Source organism: Prunus avium, chromosome 1 (assembly GCF_965620075.1).
Source record: "Prunus avium chromosome 1, drPruAviu1.hap1.1, whole genome shotgun sequence".
Lineage (NCBI taxonomy): Eukaryota > Viridiplantae > Streptophyta > Magnoliopsida > Rosales > Rosaceae > Prunus > Prunus avium.
This window is the reverse complement of record NC_142284.1, coordinates 47,832,273-47,847,943: the sequence shown is the minus strand read 5'-3', so window position 1 is coordinate 47,847,943 and position 15,671 is coordinate 47,832,273. Positions and strand designations below refer to the sequence as shown.

General features: G+C 37.7%; 4 protein-coding genes and 1 non-coding gene across 5 annotated transcripts; 4 read left to right on the top strand and 1 right to left on the bottom strand.

Annotated features, from left to right (window-relative positions):
• Positions 1–1,058: 1,058 nt before the first annotated feature.
• Positions 1,059–5,906, top strand: LOC110772295 (uncharacterized). The gene is made up of 7 exons (XM_021976732.2): positions 1,059–1,307; positions 1,513–1,578; positions 2,235–3,836; positions 3,916–4,003; positions 4,896–5,269; positions 5,377–5,475; positions 5,560–5,906. Exons 3-7 carry the CDS (start codon positions 2,310–2,312, stop codon positions 5,731–5,733), a joined length of 2,262 nt encoding a protein of 753 aa, XP_021832424.2. The 5' UTR covers positions 1,059–1,307; positions 1,513–1,578; positions 2,235–2,309; the 3' UTR covers positions 5,734–5,906.
• Positions 5,907–5,948: 42 nt separating this feature from the next.
• Positions 5,949–7,115, bottom strand: LOC110772312 (uncharacterized). Its single transcript, XM_021976750.2, has one exon. It carries the CDS (start codon positions 6,936–6,938, stop codon positions 5,949–5,951), a length of 990 nt encoding a protein of 329 aa, XP_021832442.1. The 5' UTR covers positions 6,939–7,115.
• A 2,106-nt stretch (positions 7,116–9,221) lies between these two features.
• LOC110772307 (DUF620 family protein (DUF620)) lies at positions 9,222–10,981 on the top strand. Its single transcript, XM_021976744.2, has 3 exons — positions 9,222–9,761; positions 9,855–10,199; positions 10,298–10,981. The coding sequence occupies exons 1-3, from the start codon at positions 9,462–9,464 to the stop codon at positions 10,796–10,798; spliced, it is 1,146 nt and encodes a 381-aa protein (XP_021832436.1). The 5' UTR covers positions 9,222–9,461; the 3' UTR covers positions 10,799–10,981.
• A 587-nt stretch (positions 10,982–11,568) lies between these two features.
• LOC148297934 (small nucleolar RNA R16) lies at positions 11,569–11,655 on the top strand. Its single transcript, XR_015833329.1, has one exon. It is a non-coding gene; the product is annotated as a small nucleolar RNA R16 (small nucleolar RNA).
• Positions 11,656–14,086: 2,431 nt separating this feature from the next.
• Positions 14,087–15,534, top strand: LOC110772301 (uncharacterized). Its single transcript, XM_021976737.2, has 3 exons — positions 14,087–14,624; positions 14,727–14,957; positions 15,249–15,534. The coding sequence occupies exons 1-3, from the start codon at positions 14,310–14,312 to the stop codon at positions 15,324–15,326; spliced, it is 624 nt and encodes a 207-aa protein (XP_021832429.1). The 5' UTR covers positions 14,087–14,309; the 3' UTR covers positions 15,327–15,534.
• Positions 15,535–15,671: the final 137 nt, after the last annotated feature.

The following is a 15,671-nucleotide window of genomic DNA, read 5'->3' as shown; positions in this document are numbered from 1 at the left end:
AAAGAAATAATAACACTTCACTCAAACAACACGTTCAGGGCAGAAAAAATCAAGAATGGGTTCTTCCTTCCATCGCCGCCACAGTAACCCCAACTCTGGTTTCCCATAAGAAAATCCAAATCCACCCATCCCCTTGCAATTTAAAGTGATCACTATGTAATAAACAAAGGGAAAACTAGAATTAAAGAAACAAATGAATGAAGGTCTGCAAAAAAAATAAAATTCATATGATGTAATTGCAGGATGCCCACCTAAGATCGCTTCCTATTCACATGTTAATCGCTTCTTGATGGTATAAGATTCATGGAAATCATGTTAACTAGTAAAAGAGGAGGAAACCCAATTGTAGAAACCGAAAAAGTGAAAGAGCCAAATTAGAAAAACTTTTTAGGTTTGCAAAAAAAAATTCTTCTAATTATGCCTTTGCATTCAACTGACTATTGGTGGCTCGAGTAACATCATGTCTACAGAGGGTCGTCTACGACGCCGGAATCAGAGGTGCTGTGGCAGTGATGGGAGGAAGAACACGTTCATGATTTTCTCCTTTGAACGTGTTTTTGTTACAGTGAACTTTTATAATTTATTTTTTTAATTTGGATTTTTGATTAAGTTAAATTAATATCTTGATTTTTAACTAGTTTTTTCTGAACCCTTAGATTAGATTCAAGAGTGGGTGACCACAAGTTCCTTGGACCATAGGGGTCCAAAAGAACGGGACTGTCGTTTGTTAATACACTTACTAAATTTTATTTTTATTTAAGGATTTAACATTTAACATGTTGTAAGAAAAGGGTTGAAGAACAAAAAGTTAGAAAAGGTAATTTTGTTTCTTAAAAAAGTATGTTTCCATTTCCCATCCTGCCCCTACCTACTACTATTTGCAAAATACGAATTTTTGTTTAAAAAGAACGAAAAAGAGAGACAGACAGATCAACGGCTGGATATGAACAGCGTATCATCAATCCTATACTTGATTTTGTACCCTATTATCCCCTTTCCCACCCGAATATTAAATGGAGAGAACGTTTGAGTTCCCGCCAAACAGAATTTGGCGCGCTTTCTTTTGTCTAAATTCCCTCTTTCCCCGAGCTAAAGCCCTTGCAGGCCCCTCTACCTCTCAGATCTCAACTTTCTCCTTCTTTCGCTCTCACTGGAACTCCAAACAAGCCCAGCCTGTTCAGCTCATCAGCTTCTCTCTCTGTGGTTCCGTTTGCGCCCTTTCTCTCTCACCTACCCCTTTCTACCCCTTGTTCTTATTGCCATTCTTCGCTCGTGCGGAATCCCCAAACAGAGGTATCTTATAGAAGGTAATCTCTCTCTAGCTAACCTAAGTTTCTAATTTTAATTTCCACTTTGAAGTTTTGATTTTGATTTGTTTACAGTTGAAACCCACTAATTGATTAGGGCTTCAATTAAGGTTTTCATTTTTAATATTCTGGATCTACGATTTATTTAAAGTTAAATTCGTCTGTGTAATATGGGGGTCGTCTGAAAGTTTTTGTTTCCCTACAGGCGTCTCCGATTCAATTGGCTGGAGCAAAGACCTAGCAGCAGTGGTGCTCCTCGTGGAGGAATCTGGTAAATTTTTTGTCTTTCAATTTTTTTAATCATCATCTTTTTGGGGCTTAGGGTTTGATTTTCGTTAAATTACTGTTACGTGCTGCTAAATTAGAATAGTTACTGGTCACTTTTATGTTTTCCGTGTTGATATAATAGTTTGATTTAATAGTTTTGGAATATTCAATACTCGGATTTTTTTTTATCACTAGTGTGATTTGGTGTGTGGATTGTATATTAAGTTTTTAAGGTATGGGCCTTGCTTCTAAGCTTGACACATGATCTTCTTTCCTGAAATTAGATTTTTTTTGCTTTTCCACTTCGTGGGTATCTGTGTTTTCAGGCTGTTGTGCATTTTGGGTTGCAGTACTGGTTTGAGAACTAAGAATTAGTTGAAAATGTAATGCATACTTGATCAATTTGTAATTACCCATAATGACCCACTTATATAATCAAATTCTGCAAAGTTTGTTTTATCTCTGAGAACAATTTTTTTAGTATTTCATGATATCCTATGGTTATACTATATGTGTAAATATGAATTTCACTGCATGTTCATATTGTTTATCGTTTATTTTTCTTTGGGCGTTACATTGCATTGCCTTGTATGTGATGAAATCGATGGTTACCATTATTGAAACTATCATTATATTGAGTAAAGTTGGCCTTTGTTGCAGGAAAAGCATCTCATGCATTGTAACAATCATTCCAGTACTAACAAGAAGAATTGAGTTTTACCTGTAAAAGCTCTGATGGAGTTAAGAAGTTGCACTCATTTGCACTTCATCCAAGCTCTGAAAGGTGGTTTACCGGTAAAAACTCTGAATGTGGCTCGTGGAAGGCCAGTTCTCAAATTCAAGAAGTTGATAGACATATGTGAAACATTAGATGCCAAAAATGGTGATTCGTTTCCAGCAATTCCACCAAAAGATGAGTTCAGGGGCTTGTTTATGGACAGGGATTGGGTCATGGGCGAAAGTACAAGGAACTGTACTGTGCGAAATATAACAGTCAAAACTGAACGTGAAGATTCTGGTTTTAATAGTAGCGACAACAATGATGGAAGGGATGATTTGGATGGCTTTGGTAATATGACACTGAAGCAGATCAAAGAGACATGCAAGAGCAAGAAAAGAAAGCGTTCAAAATCTGTTGATTTGAAGAAAAAACTTGAAATGTGCTACCCTATAAAGCAAGAGTATTCTGAGTTGCAAACTGATGAAGAGGATTGTGATCTCGTAGAGCCTCTTAGTAATTGGAAAGTTAAACTCTCAAAGAAGGCAAATGCCAAGACTAAGAGCAAGTGTATGAAAAATTGTGTCTCTACTATGTCTCAAAGTGCCATATTGACTACCAAATTGGAACACATCCCAAGTGAGCCGGAGACACTCCAATTCAGTCGAGATGTGCCTACACCTGTTCTTGACATTAAAGTAGAGGTTCCTGAAACTGATTCTTCAGATTTCCAAAACACAACCTGTTTTCTCGGTAATACCTCTTTGGCTTGTGACAATCAGGTGGGTTCTTGTGAAGTGATCGCTAATGAATTACCTGAGACAGCTGCTGATTGTGTTTCCAGGACTAGGTTACCAATTTCATTAACAAAAGAATGTCAGATTTGTGGTGTTGATGAAGACTGGTACGAAGATATGGAATATGATAATCCCACGCCAATTCAGATTTTAACTACCTCAGGTTGGGATATTATTAAGGTGGATGATCCAGAGATAACCAGTTACCAGTGCTTCGATTTTCCTTTATTAGAATATAACATAGAAGGATATATCACGGATTCAGTTCACCCTGACATCTTCATTGAAGCAATATCTTCATCGCAAGATCATAATTTTGATACACATGACACTCTTTCCTCTGGGGATGGAAGGTTATACCAGACTAACAGCGAGACCCAGGTCCAAATGTCCAATATGGCTGTTGATGATTCCTTTCAGTGCAGGGGACCTATTAATGGAACTGATGGATGCCTGCCTGAGGCTGACAACAGAGCTGATGTAACGTCTAATGTTGAAGCCGGCACTAGCTCCATTAGTGACTGTGGCTTGGGCTCTGGTAGCTGTTTGGTTTCTGCTGCTGCTGATTCTCCCATGGCTGAGGAGGAGAAGCAATCCCAAACGTTTCCCTGTGCTGTTGCAGAAAGAAACTTGTCTCCGGGGATCTTTTCTTCTGATGCTAATGACGAGCTTACAACACTGGTGAATGGTGGGAGTCCTGATTTAAAGCAGCAACGTCCTCCTCAAAGGCTCTTTCAGACCAGAAAGGTACATAATATCTATTGGCTGTTTATATAGCTTTATTGTTGTGTGGAGGTTGTTTCTTATGAACTGTTTTCATGTTCAGATCATTTCACCAGCTTCCCAAGAAAAATTGTGTAAGGCTATGAAGTCAATTGAGTTACAGGACGAAGATATCTCAAAGATACATCGCAGTAAGTGTAAAGCATGTTGTGCCTATCGAATGCTTACAATCATAACATACTCTGTGAGCTAGGATGCTACAAGTATACAGTAAAGTTGAAGTTTAATTTTAAAAGTATATTAGATATTTGACTTTATTAACAAAATTGAGGCTTTAGCATGGAATATATATATTTTTTGGTTAGAGGAAAGCCAGTTGATGGGTTAATTGGGATCTCCACCTGTGCTTTCAGATTCTCTACTGTGGTTTTGTAGTCTGTTGACGTGTGGCCAAGTAGACAACAGGGTGTATTGTATGATCGTCCAGAATTCTTTCCATCCGTTTTAATTAAATTAAAAAAAGTTTTGGTGTCCAGATTGGGGGCTGTGTATTTTTTCTTTTCATTTTGATTCAGGGAGATGTGGTTAGCTTGCTGGGTTTCTGATAGTGTGGCTGGAAAGGAATGGGACTTTTGATAACATTAGGGAAGAAGGTGCAGGGATTAAAGTTTGTTTTTTGTTATTTAAAAGCTGTTTATTGTGTTGCAATTCATACATGCTCATGGCTGTTAATTGCAGTGCAAAGTAGCTGTTAGGTTTGGCTTGTCAAACGACACCCTGTGTCCTCTACAACTTTGTGTAGATTCCGTTTCTACTCATTTCTGTTATTTTTTTCAAAGAAACACAATTTTATTAAAGCCTCTTAATGTTTAAACTTCCTTTCAATTCTTTTTTCCTTTCTGAAATAAATTCATTTCGAGATGCCGATAAATTTTTCGGGTACTTTGAAATTTTATTTGGTTTTATGATCATTACTCCATTTATCATATGGTTTGAAATGTATATCAAATCCCTCCTCCGCATGCTGTTATTTCTCTTTCATTCTCCATGTGTTTGACTTTCATGCGTTTCCGATTATTTCAGCTTGCAAGGGGAATCTATGTTTTGGAAAACAAGCCGAGAATACAGTTGGTGGAGCTGGAGGCCCTGATCAGATCAGGAGAGCTATCAAAACGCAAAACAATAGGAATCCCAAATACGAGAAGATTCATTCCCATCCTAAAGGCATCCCTAAAGGTTCTAATGTTTCTGCTGCAGCACCGCGTTTTAGCACCGGATGCACTTCTATCCGAGCCTGTTCAGAGAGTGCCATCGCATTCTCACAACGCCAGATGCACGACATTGAATGTCTTACAACAAAACTGTCAAATGAGTTAAAGACCATGAAGGAAATTGCAGAAGAAAGATTACAGCGTGAAGCCTATCCTGCTACATCCTTGAGATACAATGCAAATGAGGTGCGCCAATATTCTTTTTTCTTCACATACGTTTGCTGCTGCACCCTTTTATTATGCGAACATGCATGAATTCTTTATGCTAATCTATGAGATTTGAATGGTGGCAGGCGAGGATGGCAATCAAGAATGTTACAAGAGTTGAAGCATCTGCTAGAAGATTGCTTTCCATGATGTCGAGGGACTGTAACCGGTTTTGTAAAATCATGGTTTGCTCCTCATCCTGAATTATTTTATATAATTTTTTCTTGGTCCGTGGCATCACTTTGATCATTTCCGTTCATCAATTGCAGAAATTGGCTGACAATGGTTCTAATGCTTCTGAGAATGTTGCAAACAAGGAGAAGAAGATTACTTTTGCTGATGAAGCTGGGGAAAAGCTCTGTCATGTCAAATTTTTTGAGAATGACATGGCATCATTTCCGGGAATTGATGGCGATCAAGAGCAGGAATTTCTGCTTAAATAACTTGAAAAGCTTGCTTGCTTGTTGTACATGTACATTTTATTTTTTGCATGATTGAGGCTGCACAATTTAATATTATAGAGTGCATGTAGTTCCTGCAAGGTTCATCTCAATTCTGTTTCCGTGTAACATTCATTACTTTGTATAAATTGAAAATGGATGATTCTGATTTCTGATATAGCATCTTAAGTTCATAACATATAGCATCTTATATATATTCAGTTCTTCAACTTTCCCAATTGTTCTGAAGGATCAGAAAACAAGAGCTCCCAAATCTCAGAAAAGGCCTCCACAATAACCCCCTGATAGTGGTGGGAGTTCAAAGTCAAGAAACAGTGAAGAAGCTCCTCCAACTCTTTAGCCTCGAAAATCTGCTTCTCCATGATCATCTCCATCATCGACCTCTTAAAGTCCTCGTACGGATCTTCCGACTTCTTCACCACCGCCATGCTCTCTCTCACCTTCCCTGCTTTTCCCCTGCACGCCCTCATCACCGTCTTTATCCTCCCAATCTCACCACTCGTCAATTTCTTCACATCCGAATCCGAATTGGCTCTCCGAACCTTCTTTGTGGTGCTGTTATTATAATCAACATTATTAGTTTTCTTGTTGTTCTTCTTTTGCAGGCTGCTCTGTTTGTCTGACATTTTCTCTGCTATACTCTCTAACACTAGTGAGAATTCGTTCGAGAAGCTTCTGGAAGAGTAAACTGGGGTTTCGCCTTCTTCATTGTTTTCTTCGTCTCCTTCGAATTCGCCGCTGAACCAGTTACCGTAGTATCCCGAAGAAGTAGTTATAAAAGGAAGCTCGGCTTTCGCTTTGGCTCTCTTCTTCTTCTCCTTGCGTTTCTTCTTGTAGTACTTTTCGGTCTCCGAAATCGGGGACATATAATTGTTGTTGCGCTCGTAATCTGCAGATGATTTGATCTCGACGTTGCAGTCAGAGATATATCGCGTGCATGACCTGGACCTGCATGATCCGCAGCCGATGCGGGAGGATTTGGTCGTCGTCTTGGTTGACACGCGGGGTTGTTCGGGTGTGGATGGTGGTGGGGCGGGGAGGAGGTTGGGGTAGCCGATGTCCAAGGCTTTGGAGTTGACGGGAGACAGCCGGTAAATTGCCGGTAAAGTGGCATGGTGTTTGGGACGACAGAATTGGATTAGAGGAATAACCCGAGGGAATTTGAGCTTGAAGTAGTGTTTAGCCATTAATTACCTTTAAATTAAGCTAAGCTTGGGAATTGTGAATTGCGATAGTAGAATGATGATTTGGGGTTTACATATATATATATAGTAGGCTGAGGCCGGCCATAGAATCACAGAAAGTAGGATTATGATGCTAAATCCAAGTGATCGGATGGTTAATTAAGAGAGATTAAGGATGCATGGAGTTTAATTAGTGATTGTTTGGTTCGAAAATGTGTGTTAGATATATGGCTGGGTTTATAATATTCAAATGAGGGTTGAAAGCTACGTATCAAATTAAGGAATTTCATTTCCTCTTCAGGAGGCGGAGGATTTGGTTGTATCCAGTGATGGGTTTGACGAATTCCATGCAGAACACATCAAAGACTCGATCGCTCATGGGAGCCACGGTCATGGTCATGGCCCAACTAACTCATTCTTACATCTTCATATATTATATTAAAGGGCTTGTTCAATATAGATCTCTACATTTTCTATTTCCTAGACATATACCCATCACTCTATAAATCTATATGTAAAACCCAATTTCAAATTTAAATGACCAGTAGGATATAAGAGTTCGTAGTATTCCTATATTTTTACATTGTTGCTACCAAACTTCATATTTTATTTATAATTTATTTCAAGCATTTCATTAACTATCATAATTGTAATTAACACTCCCTATTAATAGCATATCAATCACCCCATTTCTATTGGTTGTCATTCCCTCTCACATACCGCCCCCTAAAATTGCAAACCAAAAAAAATATATGTAAATTACATATCCAATAATGTACCTATAAAAAAATATAAATATAAATATATACGTATAAAATATAAATATATTATTTAAATAAAATATAGGTATATTATTTACCAAATTAAAAAAAAAACTAAGTTAGTTACTTTGTAATTGAAATTTCCGTACATTTTTCATAAATTAAAAATAGGTACACAATAATTTATAGAAAATATAGGTACATTATTTACCCATAGGTAAATTATTTTACAATATACCTATAAATGTGTATAGGTACATTATTTGGAGAGGAAAAATAGGTTCATTTATAAAAATATGTACATTATTTTACTAGGTATATTATTAGAGGAAAAAATAGGTACATTATTTGGAGAGAGAAAATAGGTTCATTTAAAAAAATTGTTTTTCATAAAACAAATAATAGGTACTTTATTCAGAGAAAAAAAGGTACATAATTTAGAGAAAAAAAATAGGTACATTATTTAGAGAAAAAATAGGTTCATTTAAAAAAATGTTTTTCATAAAACAAACAATAAATAGATTATCAAAATATTTTTCAACATAATTAGAATGTACACTATTATTCATAAAACTATAATAAAATAGATTACTAGTAGTATAATTCATAAAAGGAAAACAACAACAAAAATTTATTTAATAAACCAAAACGTTACTAATATGTTAATGTTGAATTTAATATTTAATTTCAAATAAGTTTCTAAATTAATTCCTACATCCATTACAACCATTTGAAGATCTTTCCAAATTCAATGTGTGTCATTAGTTACACATCCACATAACACGTTAACTAGTAAATTGAGCTTAGACCCATAAAATTCACTCATGGTAGCCATGGTCATGTTCATGGCCCAACTAACTCATTCTTACAACTTCATATATTATATTAAAAGACAACCTATTCTTCCCACGGAAAAAAATAAAAGAAAACATGGACAACCTATACTATATGGTTGAGGACCAGACAGCCAGAAAGATACAATTTTGTGACATGTGTAGAAACAAAATCATGCTTACCATTTTTACTACTATACACACGCGTTTGGCTTTTTGACTTTGCATTATGGATCGAGCCGGAGGGAGGAGGCAACAAAAGCATAAAGAATGAGTTCGCTTTCGTTACCCTTCTGTTTTCTCTCTTCAAATTCTTTTTTGATGTAGGACTTGTTCAAAGCTTAGGCAGTGAAATCACATGTGCATGCTTACAACTTTATATTTGGAAGTTGGCAGATAAAATAAATTTAGACATGAATATATTACAATGAATGATGAATTTGTCTACGTAATCTCAATGAATTCGATGCATATCAGCATAACATAACATAATCTTGACCTCCTGCTATGCATATTGTTGAATTTAGTTGTGGTAGGGGTGGTTGGTTCCTAAAATAAGGTTACTATATATGTGTCCTTAAAATTATCATACCAAAGCCATATGCGACACCTACGCGCAAGCATCACCCTAGGCAATAAAGTAAACCCCCCTCCCTCCCTCTCTCCCTTCTCATTTCCAAATACCCACTTAATCTCCTACTAATTAAAAATTGAAATTTCGATAGAAAATAGAAACACCCCATTATCCATTCAAAGTTTCAAACACCCTAAAGCCCCTTCAGGGCGAGAAAGGGGAAAGTTTCCCTTTTCCTCTTTCTCTCTAACTTAATCTCTCCTCCTCCTCCTCTACCCCTCCTACATGCATGTGTTTCTCAATAAATTACTAATTAACTTGTTTCCACAATCCTTCATTAATTAATAACCTAATATCTATGAGGAAGCTGTGCCCTAACCTTGACAAAGAAGATGGCCTCGACACCGTCCTTGAGGTGCCAATTCCTGAGGAAATGTTCAACAACATGGGCAGCAATGCCATGTTGCGTTGGGCAAACCTACGCTCTTTCATGAAAGCTCAGTCCCACGTCGACAGGTCTTCAAATGGTAAATCCAATTTCTCATCACGATCCAACAATGAGTTCATGGCCTTGCTTAAGCTTGTGGGCTCTCCTCTCATCCCCCTCCAGGTTCACTGCGACAATGCCCTCACCCGCCCCATTAAAGATTGTTCCATCGTACGTAACCTAATTACATTAACAATATCAATTTATGTGCATTTTTCATTATTATGACGGAAATATAAATGAAATTTGCATGCATGCATGCAGGAGGCTTCTACGGCAAAATATATAGTGCAGCAATATGTAGCGGCGACTGGGGGACTGGCGGTATTGAACTCGGTGAATAGTATGTACGCCGTGGGCGAGGTGAAGATGGTGGGATCGGAAATGCGTCAAGGTGATGACTCTGTGCATGTGCAAACCAAAGGCAATAGTGAGGTTGGAGGGTTTGTTCTATGGCAAAAGAATCCCGACTTGTGGTACTTGGAATTGGTTGTTTCCGGCTTCAAGGTCAGCGCCGGAAGCGACGGCAAGGTTGCATGGAATCAATCCGGCTCTCAACCTTGCCATGCCAATAAAGGCCCCCCAAGACCCCTCCGTCGCTTCTTTCAGGTATTGATCACATATGAATAATATATTAACATATTTGGCTCACATTGAAAATGTTACATATACTAAGTTATGTTTCAAACTAATGATTAAATTCTTAGGGATTGGACCCTCGGAGCATAGCAAACCTGTTCCTAGACGCAGTATGCATAGGGGAGAAAACCATTAACAAAGAGGAAGCTTTCATACTCAAGCTTGAGACCCCCACAGAGATCCTACAATCCCAAAGCACACCCCAGACGGAAATTGTTCACCACACCATATGGGGCTATTTCAGCCAACGGACGGGGCTGCTCATCCAATTCGACGACACCAAGTTGGTCAAGATGAAGTCAAGATACGACAATGTGTTTTGGGAAACGACGATGGAGACGGTGATCGGAGACTATAGATACGTGGACGGGATCAACATAGCACACGGCGGCAAGACGTCTGCCTTGCTGTACAGGTACGGGCATGCATTTAACCAGAAGAGAAGGATTGAGGAGACGTGGAAGATTGAAGAGGTTGATTTCAATATTTGTGGGTTGTCCATGGAGTGCTTTCTGCCTCCTGCGGATCTTAAGAGAGAAGACGGTGGAGATCAACAAGGAGTGGAGTGAGCTAGTACGTACGGCATTGCGTTTTGTTCAATTTATTTTATAGAAGCAAAGTACAAAATAGAAAGAAAGAACTGCATGTACATATAGGTAAAACGCAATCGGTTTTGCTTTGAAAGCCTGTGGTTTTTGATCAATTAGACAACAACCAAGATTAATCTAATTTTGGTCTCCTCCAATAAGAAATTAATTAATTAATTAATTTTTTTTTTCCAAGTGTGTCTCTAATACTAACCATTAGAAAAGTTCATTTCATTTGAACCAACAAAACAAATAATGAAATTAACTTAATTTGGTGAACCAGGCCTGAAATATGGGCTTGGGCTTGCTATGTAAAAGCCCATGAAAGTCCTCAGATTTCAAAGCCCAAAAGGGAAAAAAAAACCCTAATTCACAGAAACCCCTATTTAAGCTCTGCTTGACGCCTCTCATTCTTCTCAGTTCTCAATCACTCTCCTGATTTCAATACAAATCCGAATCAAATTTCCTTGTTTGGTTTCTGCTTGCCTGCCTTACTTCCTGCTGGATCTATATATTGAGCGTCTGTTTGGGTATTTAGGTTTTGATTGTGTGTGCATCTGTTTACCCGCTCCTTCCATGCGAAAAATCAATGCTGGAGGAGCTATAACGGATGCAGAGAGCGACAAGGTTGGCTTACCAGCCCATTGCATATATAGGATTGCTTTGGGGTCAAATGGACCTACCGAAACTTCCTTTTTTCTCCTTTGCAGATTTATTTTTTGATTTTCTGTTTATTAATGTTGGTGGAGTCAAATGGCAAGTGATGAATAATCTTTTCCGCTTATTGATATACTGATTGTTTGTGTTGACATAAACTCCGCTTATTATCTGATGCCATTTTCAAAATTTTATTTATTTATTTGTAAATTACTATCTGTTTATTTTATTTCTGGCCTATGGGCAACGCATATGATGCTACAAATAACAATCACCGAAATAAATGTGGACAAAATTACTCCGCTTATTATGTGAAGCATTGCCCTGTTTTTGTTTTCTGTTGGCGTTGATTTTGAGTTTTGAAGAAAATGTTCAATGATGAGGAAAAGCAGACGGGCGGACAGAATCTGATGCTATGTAGATTGTCTGCAACTTCCACTTGTGGAATGGCTCTGAGGATCTTTGAATTTTATATAATTCTACTTGTTTGATCTTGTGTAATGTGTTATGGTTTCTTTCTAGATATGTGTGCATTGGGAGACTGGCTGCTATGATGAGGTTGCTCTAATTTATGTCTGGACATATGAGAGATAATCCATGATATGATATGCACCCTTTCTGAGCGCCATATACATTTCTTTTGGTTGAGGTTGCATTCGTGATTCATCTAATTCTTTTGTTTAATAAATAATTATATTATACTTGAGCTGAATTCAGTTGCAGTGAATTTTCCCTTTGCCACACACACTTGTTTCTTGAGGAGGATTCATAAGCTTTGTTTCATTTGTATTTTAATCGTGTCCCAAATGTATTTTTGTAATCTAGTATGTGAGAAATTACACGTTATAAATTATGTACTTGTGTGATTATGGTTATTAAGTGTACTGGAATTCGAATGGGTTTGTCTGTAAAATCATCTATTCATCAATAAATTTGATTTAGCTTTTATAATAAAGTGTGGTTTAGGTCGATGTGTTCAATAATTCATTGCCAATCAGAAATGGGCAAAAAAGTGTTAGGGCTTGAGTATGTTCTGAAGTTGTGGAGGCAGGGGAAGCCCATTGGGCCTCGAAAGTTGACGAGCCGTTGCGTTTCGTCCATAATATTATGGAGTGTTTTGGTTGTCTGACTAAACGGGAGGGATAATATTTAGAAAGGGGTTAAAACTGTTACTTTACACAATCATCCTCCATCCTGTTGTTTTCGGATTGATTTGAGGTTTTAAATAGAGTGCTGCTAAATGAACCCTAAAATTAACTAAGTACACCCTACTATCAAAGTATTTTTTGGATTACTAATTTATCCTAATATAAAATGACTAAAAAGGATATCTTGAATTGTGAAACATGACACCACATATTTTTAGGGTGTACTTAGATCATAGGGTGTACTCAGTTAATTTTAGGATTCGTTTAGCAGCACTTTTTAAACACCATCTAAAATATGACACCGCATATTTTTCCCTACACTTCTCTTCTTCTCCATCTTAGCATTTGGACAGCCGAACTCTTTTATCTCTCAAAACCAAGCCTAGCAGAGCCTTTTCTCCTTTCAATCACTCTTCTTCTCCAAACTTATAATTTTTTCATTTTTCTCATCTTTCAATTCAGAAAATTCCCTAAAATATTTGAAGCTCCTTGTAAAAACTTGTTTTCTCCAATTTCCCTCGTCAAAAGTAGCCACACCAATCATATTGGGGCTTATATCAGCAAGCAAGGCAATCAGTTTTTTTTTTTTTTGGGTGGTCATGAATCAAAGATTTCATTGAAAAAAAGACAGAGACTACAGATAGCCTAACCTTGTCAACCCCTGACTAAGAAGGCAATCAGAGTTGTTTTTTGGTTTTAGATATTGGATTCATTAAATAAATAAAAAATTATGAGAACGTTTTTGTATAATTAGTTAGATTTAGGATATATCAAAAGGAACAATATTGTCCAGATTGTACAGTTAAAATTTTTGAGAATCAAAGCATGGAGAAAAAGGGATCATAGGGAGATCGATGAATGTTGTTGGTTTTTTTTTTTTTTTTGGCAAGATAGAGTGTATTAAAGTGTACTATGGGTATTTTTGGTAGTTAAATAGAGTGTACTTAGTTAATTTTACATTTTAATTTAAATATTAGGGTGCACTTAGATCATAGGGTGTACTCAGTTAATTTTAGGGTTCATTTAGCAGCATTCTTTAAATATCGATGGGACGATGGGAAAATAAGAGGATTTAAGATTTGTCAATTTCCAGTCATCTCGTCAGGGTTAATATCCATAAATAAATTCCATGAAATAATAAATTAAAAAAGCTTAACAGAGTGAGTCGTGACGGTGAGAGGAAGGACTTGACGTGACGATTCTTTGAACCAAGAGTCAAAGCTAGTCGGCAAGTGCTATATGCTCCCTCCCTCCCGCCCGCCCCTCGTTTAACTGGACCCCACATCTCCATAATTAGCAGAAACAAAACAAATTCCACCGGCTAAATTTGGAATGGTAGATGGCCAAACACTATCCATCATCCATGGCCGTTTCGTCAGTGTGATTAATGATACCATGCATGACGAATCGAATTTGATACATTGATGGCTCACCTCCTCACCCACCCCATTCCATGCCATGCCACCCATTAATTAATTTACAATTCTACACCCAAACATTTACTCACCCCCACCCAACAAGTCTACAGGCAGGGCCACACCCACACACACTAGTGTCCCAAAAAGTCCACAGAGCCTCGCAGACCAAAAAATAATTTCTCTCCTCAGTCTCTGTCTCTCTGTCTCCTCCGCTCTTCAGCCTTTAGCCTGCGCACTGTTGAAGATTATTAACTCCTCCATCTTCTAAAAATGAAAGAGAACGATCCACCGACACTCATAACAATCCCATCAACCACCGCCACACCAAAGGTCTTCAGGAAGGACACATCACCTTCTTCTTCTTCTTCTTCTTCTTCTTCTTCTTCTTCTTCTTCTTCTCCATCATCCAAAGGCAGAAGCTTTTTGGACAAGACTCGCTACAAGTTCTGGGTTTTAGCTGCGATTCTCCTGCTGGCTTTCTGGTCCATGTTCACCGGATCCGTTACCCTCAGGTGGTCCGCCGGCAACTTAACTCGCTTCTCCGACGACTTGGACCTTCCATCCTTCGACGATCTTGATATTCTGGTACTAATATGTTTGCATATGTTGTTCAATTTCATGGTTTAATCAAATCAAATTAAATTACTGTACTGTGTAGTATAAATTAATTTGTGTATATAAACACAGGAGGTGGAGGAGAGAGAGAAGGTGGTGAGGCACATGTGGGATTTGTACACCCAGAGCAGCAGAAGTAGCAGCAATCGATTGCCTCGGTTTTGGCAGGAGGCTTTTGAAGCAGCTTACGAGCATTTGAGCAGTGATGTTGCCTCTGTTCGGGACGCTGCCGTTTTGGAGATAGCCAAGATGTCCATCCGCTCCATCATACTCGACCCCTTTCCCGTTCAACTTCATTCAGCGGTCAGTACATCTTCCTTAAGTTCATTTACATCCAAGTTGAATTTTAGATAAATTTGGTGGTGTGATCTCTCAAAACTTTACTCACTGCTTTTTGACACATGAGGTCAAGGGGTCCTCTGCTTTTGTTTTGTTGTCTTCTGTTTTGTTTTGTTGTCTTCTGTTTGATCCTAGAATCAAAATGGGCATTTCATAATCATAAAGAAAATTCACCAGTCATAGATAGCAAAGTTTCTGTTTGATCCTTAATATAAAAATTTACTAGACTTATGCTGTTTAATTATTTATTTCCAGAGCAATAGAGAATTGAAAAAGAGATCCAAGAAAGCAGAGGAAAGCAACAAGGTAGCTACAGCAGTAGCAAGTAGCTGAAAACTACAATCCTGCCTTCCATTTTGCTACTTACTCATTCAACTCCTGCTCAGAAGAAGTCCACCTGGACTATACACACAATTTATATATAATATTTGCCCATCAGAGCAAGACGAAGACCCATCTGATCTGTATTACAATCTGAACCCATGCATGTACCATGTTTTATATTAAGGAGGATTGCGGTGAATTCAACTGTTTGTTTTTATTTTAGTGTTTTCAGAAAGTTTTACAAAATAGTCAGACATTTACGTACCAAGTATTTTTTGTTTTTTTTGAATTCCCGAATCAAGTTGTGGTATGATTCTGCTAAAATAAAATAAAATAAACTAAATTAGGCGTTCA

What these genes read in the sequence shown, in the direction of transcription:
- LOC110772295 (XM_021976732.2), top strand. Translation starts at nt 2,310, where the DNA reads ATGGAGTTAAGAAGTTGCACTCATTTGCACTTCATCCAAGCTCTGAAA. An exon ending in GGCTCTTTCAGACCAGAAAG is followed by an intron (nt 3,837 to 3,915) that starts GTACATAATATC and finishes TTTCATGTTCAG; the next exon opens with ATCATTTCACCAGCTTCCCA. An exon ending in ACCGGTTTTGTAAAATCATG is followed by an intron (nt 5,476 to 5,559) that starts GTTTGCTCCTCA and finishes CATCAATTGCAG; the next exon opens with AAATTGGCTGACAATGGTTC.
- LOC110772307 (XM_021976744.2), top strand. Translation starts at nt 9,462, where the DNA reads ATGAGGAAGCTGTGCCCTAACCTTGACAAAGAAGATGGCCTCGACACC. An exon ending in CCATTAAAGATTGTTCCATC is followed by an intron (nt 9,762 to 9,854) that starts GTACGTAACCTA and finishes GCATGCATGCAG; the next exon opens with GAGGCTTCTACGGCAAAATA. An exon ending in CCCTCCGTCGCTTCTTTCAG is followed by an intron (nt 10,200 to 10,297) that starts GTATTGATCACA and finishes TTAAATTCTTAG; the next exon opens with GGATTGGACCCTCGGAGCAT.
- LOC110772312 (XM_021976750.2), bottom strand. Translation starts at nt 6,938, where the DNA reads ATGGCTAAACACTACTTCAAGCTCAAATTCCCTCGGGTTATTCCTCTA.
- LOC110772301 (XM_021976737.2), top strand. Translation starts at nt 14,310, where the DNA reads ATGAAAGAGAACGATCCACCGACACTCATAACAATCCCATCAACCACC. An exon ending in TCGACGATCTTGATATTCTG is followed by an intron (nt 14,625 to 14,726) that starts GTACTAATATGT and finishes ATATAAACACAG; the next exon opens with GAGGTGGAGGAGAGAGAGAA. An exon ending in CCGTTCAACTTCATTCAGCG is followed by an intron (nt 14,958 to 15,248) that starts GTCAGTACATCT and finishes ATTTATTTCCAG; the next exon opens with AGCAATAGAGAATTGAAAAA.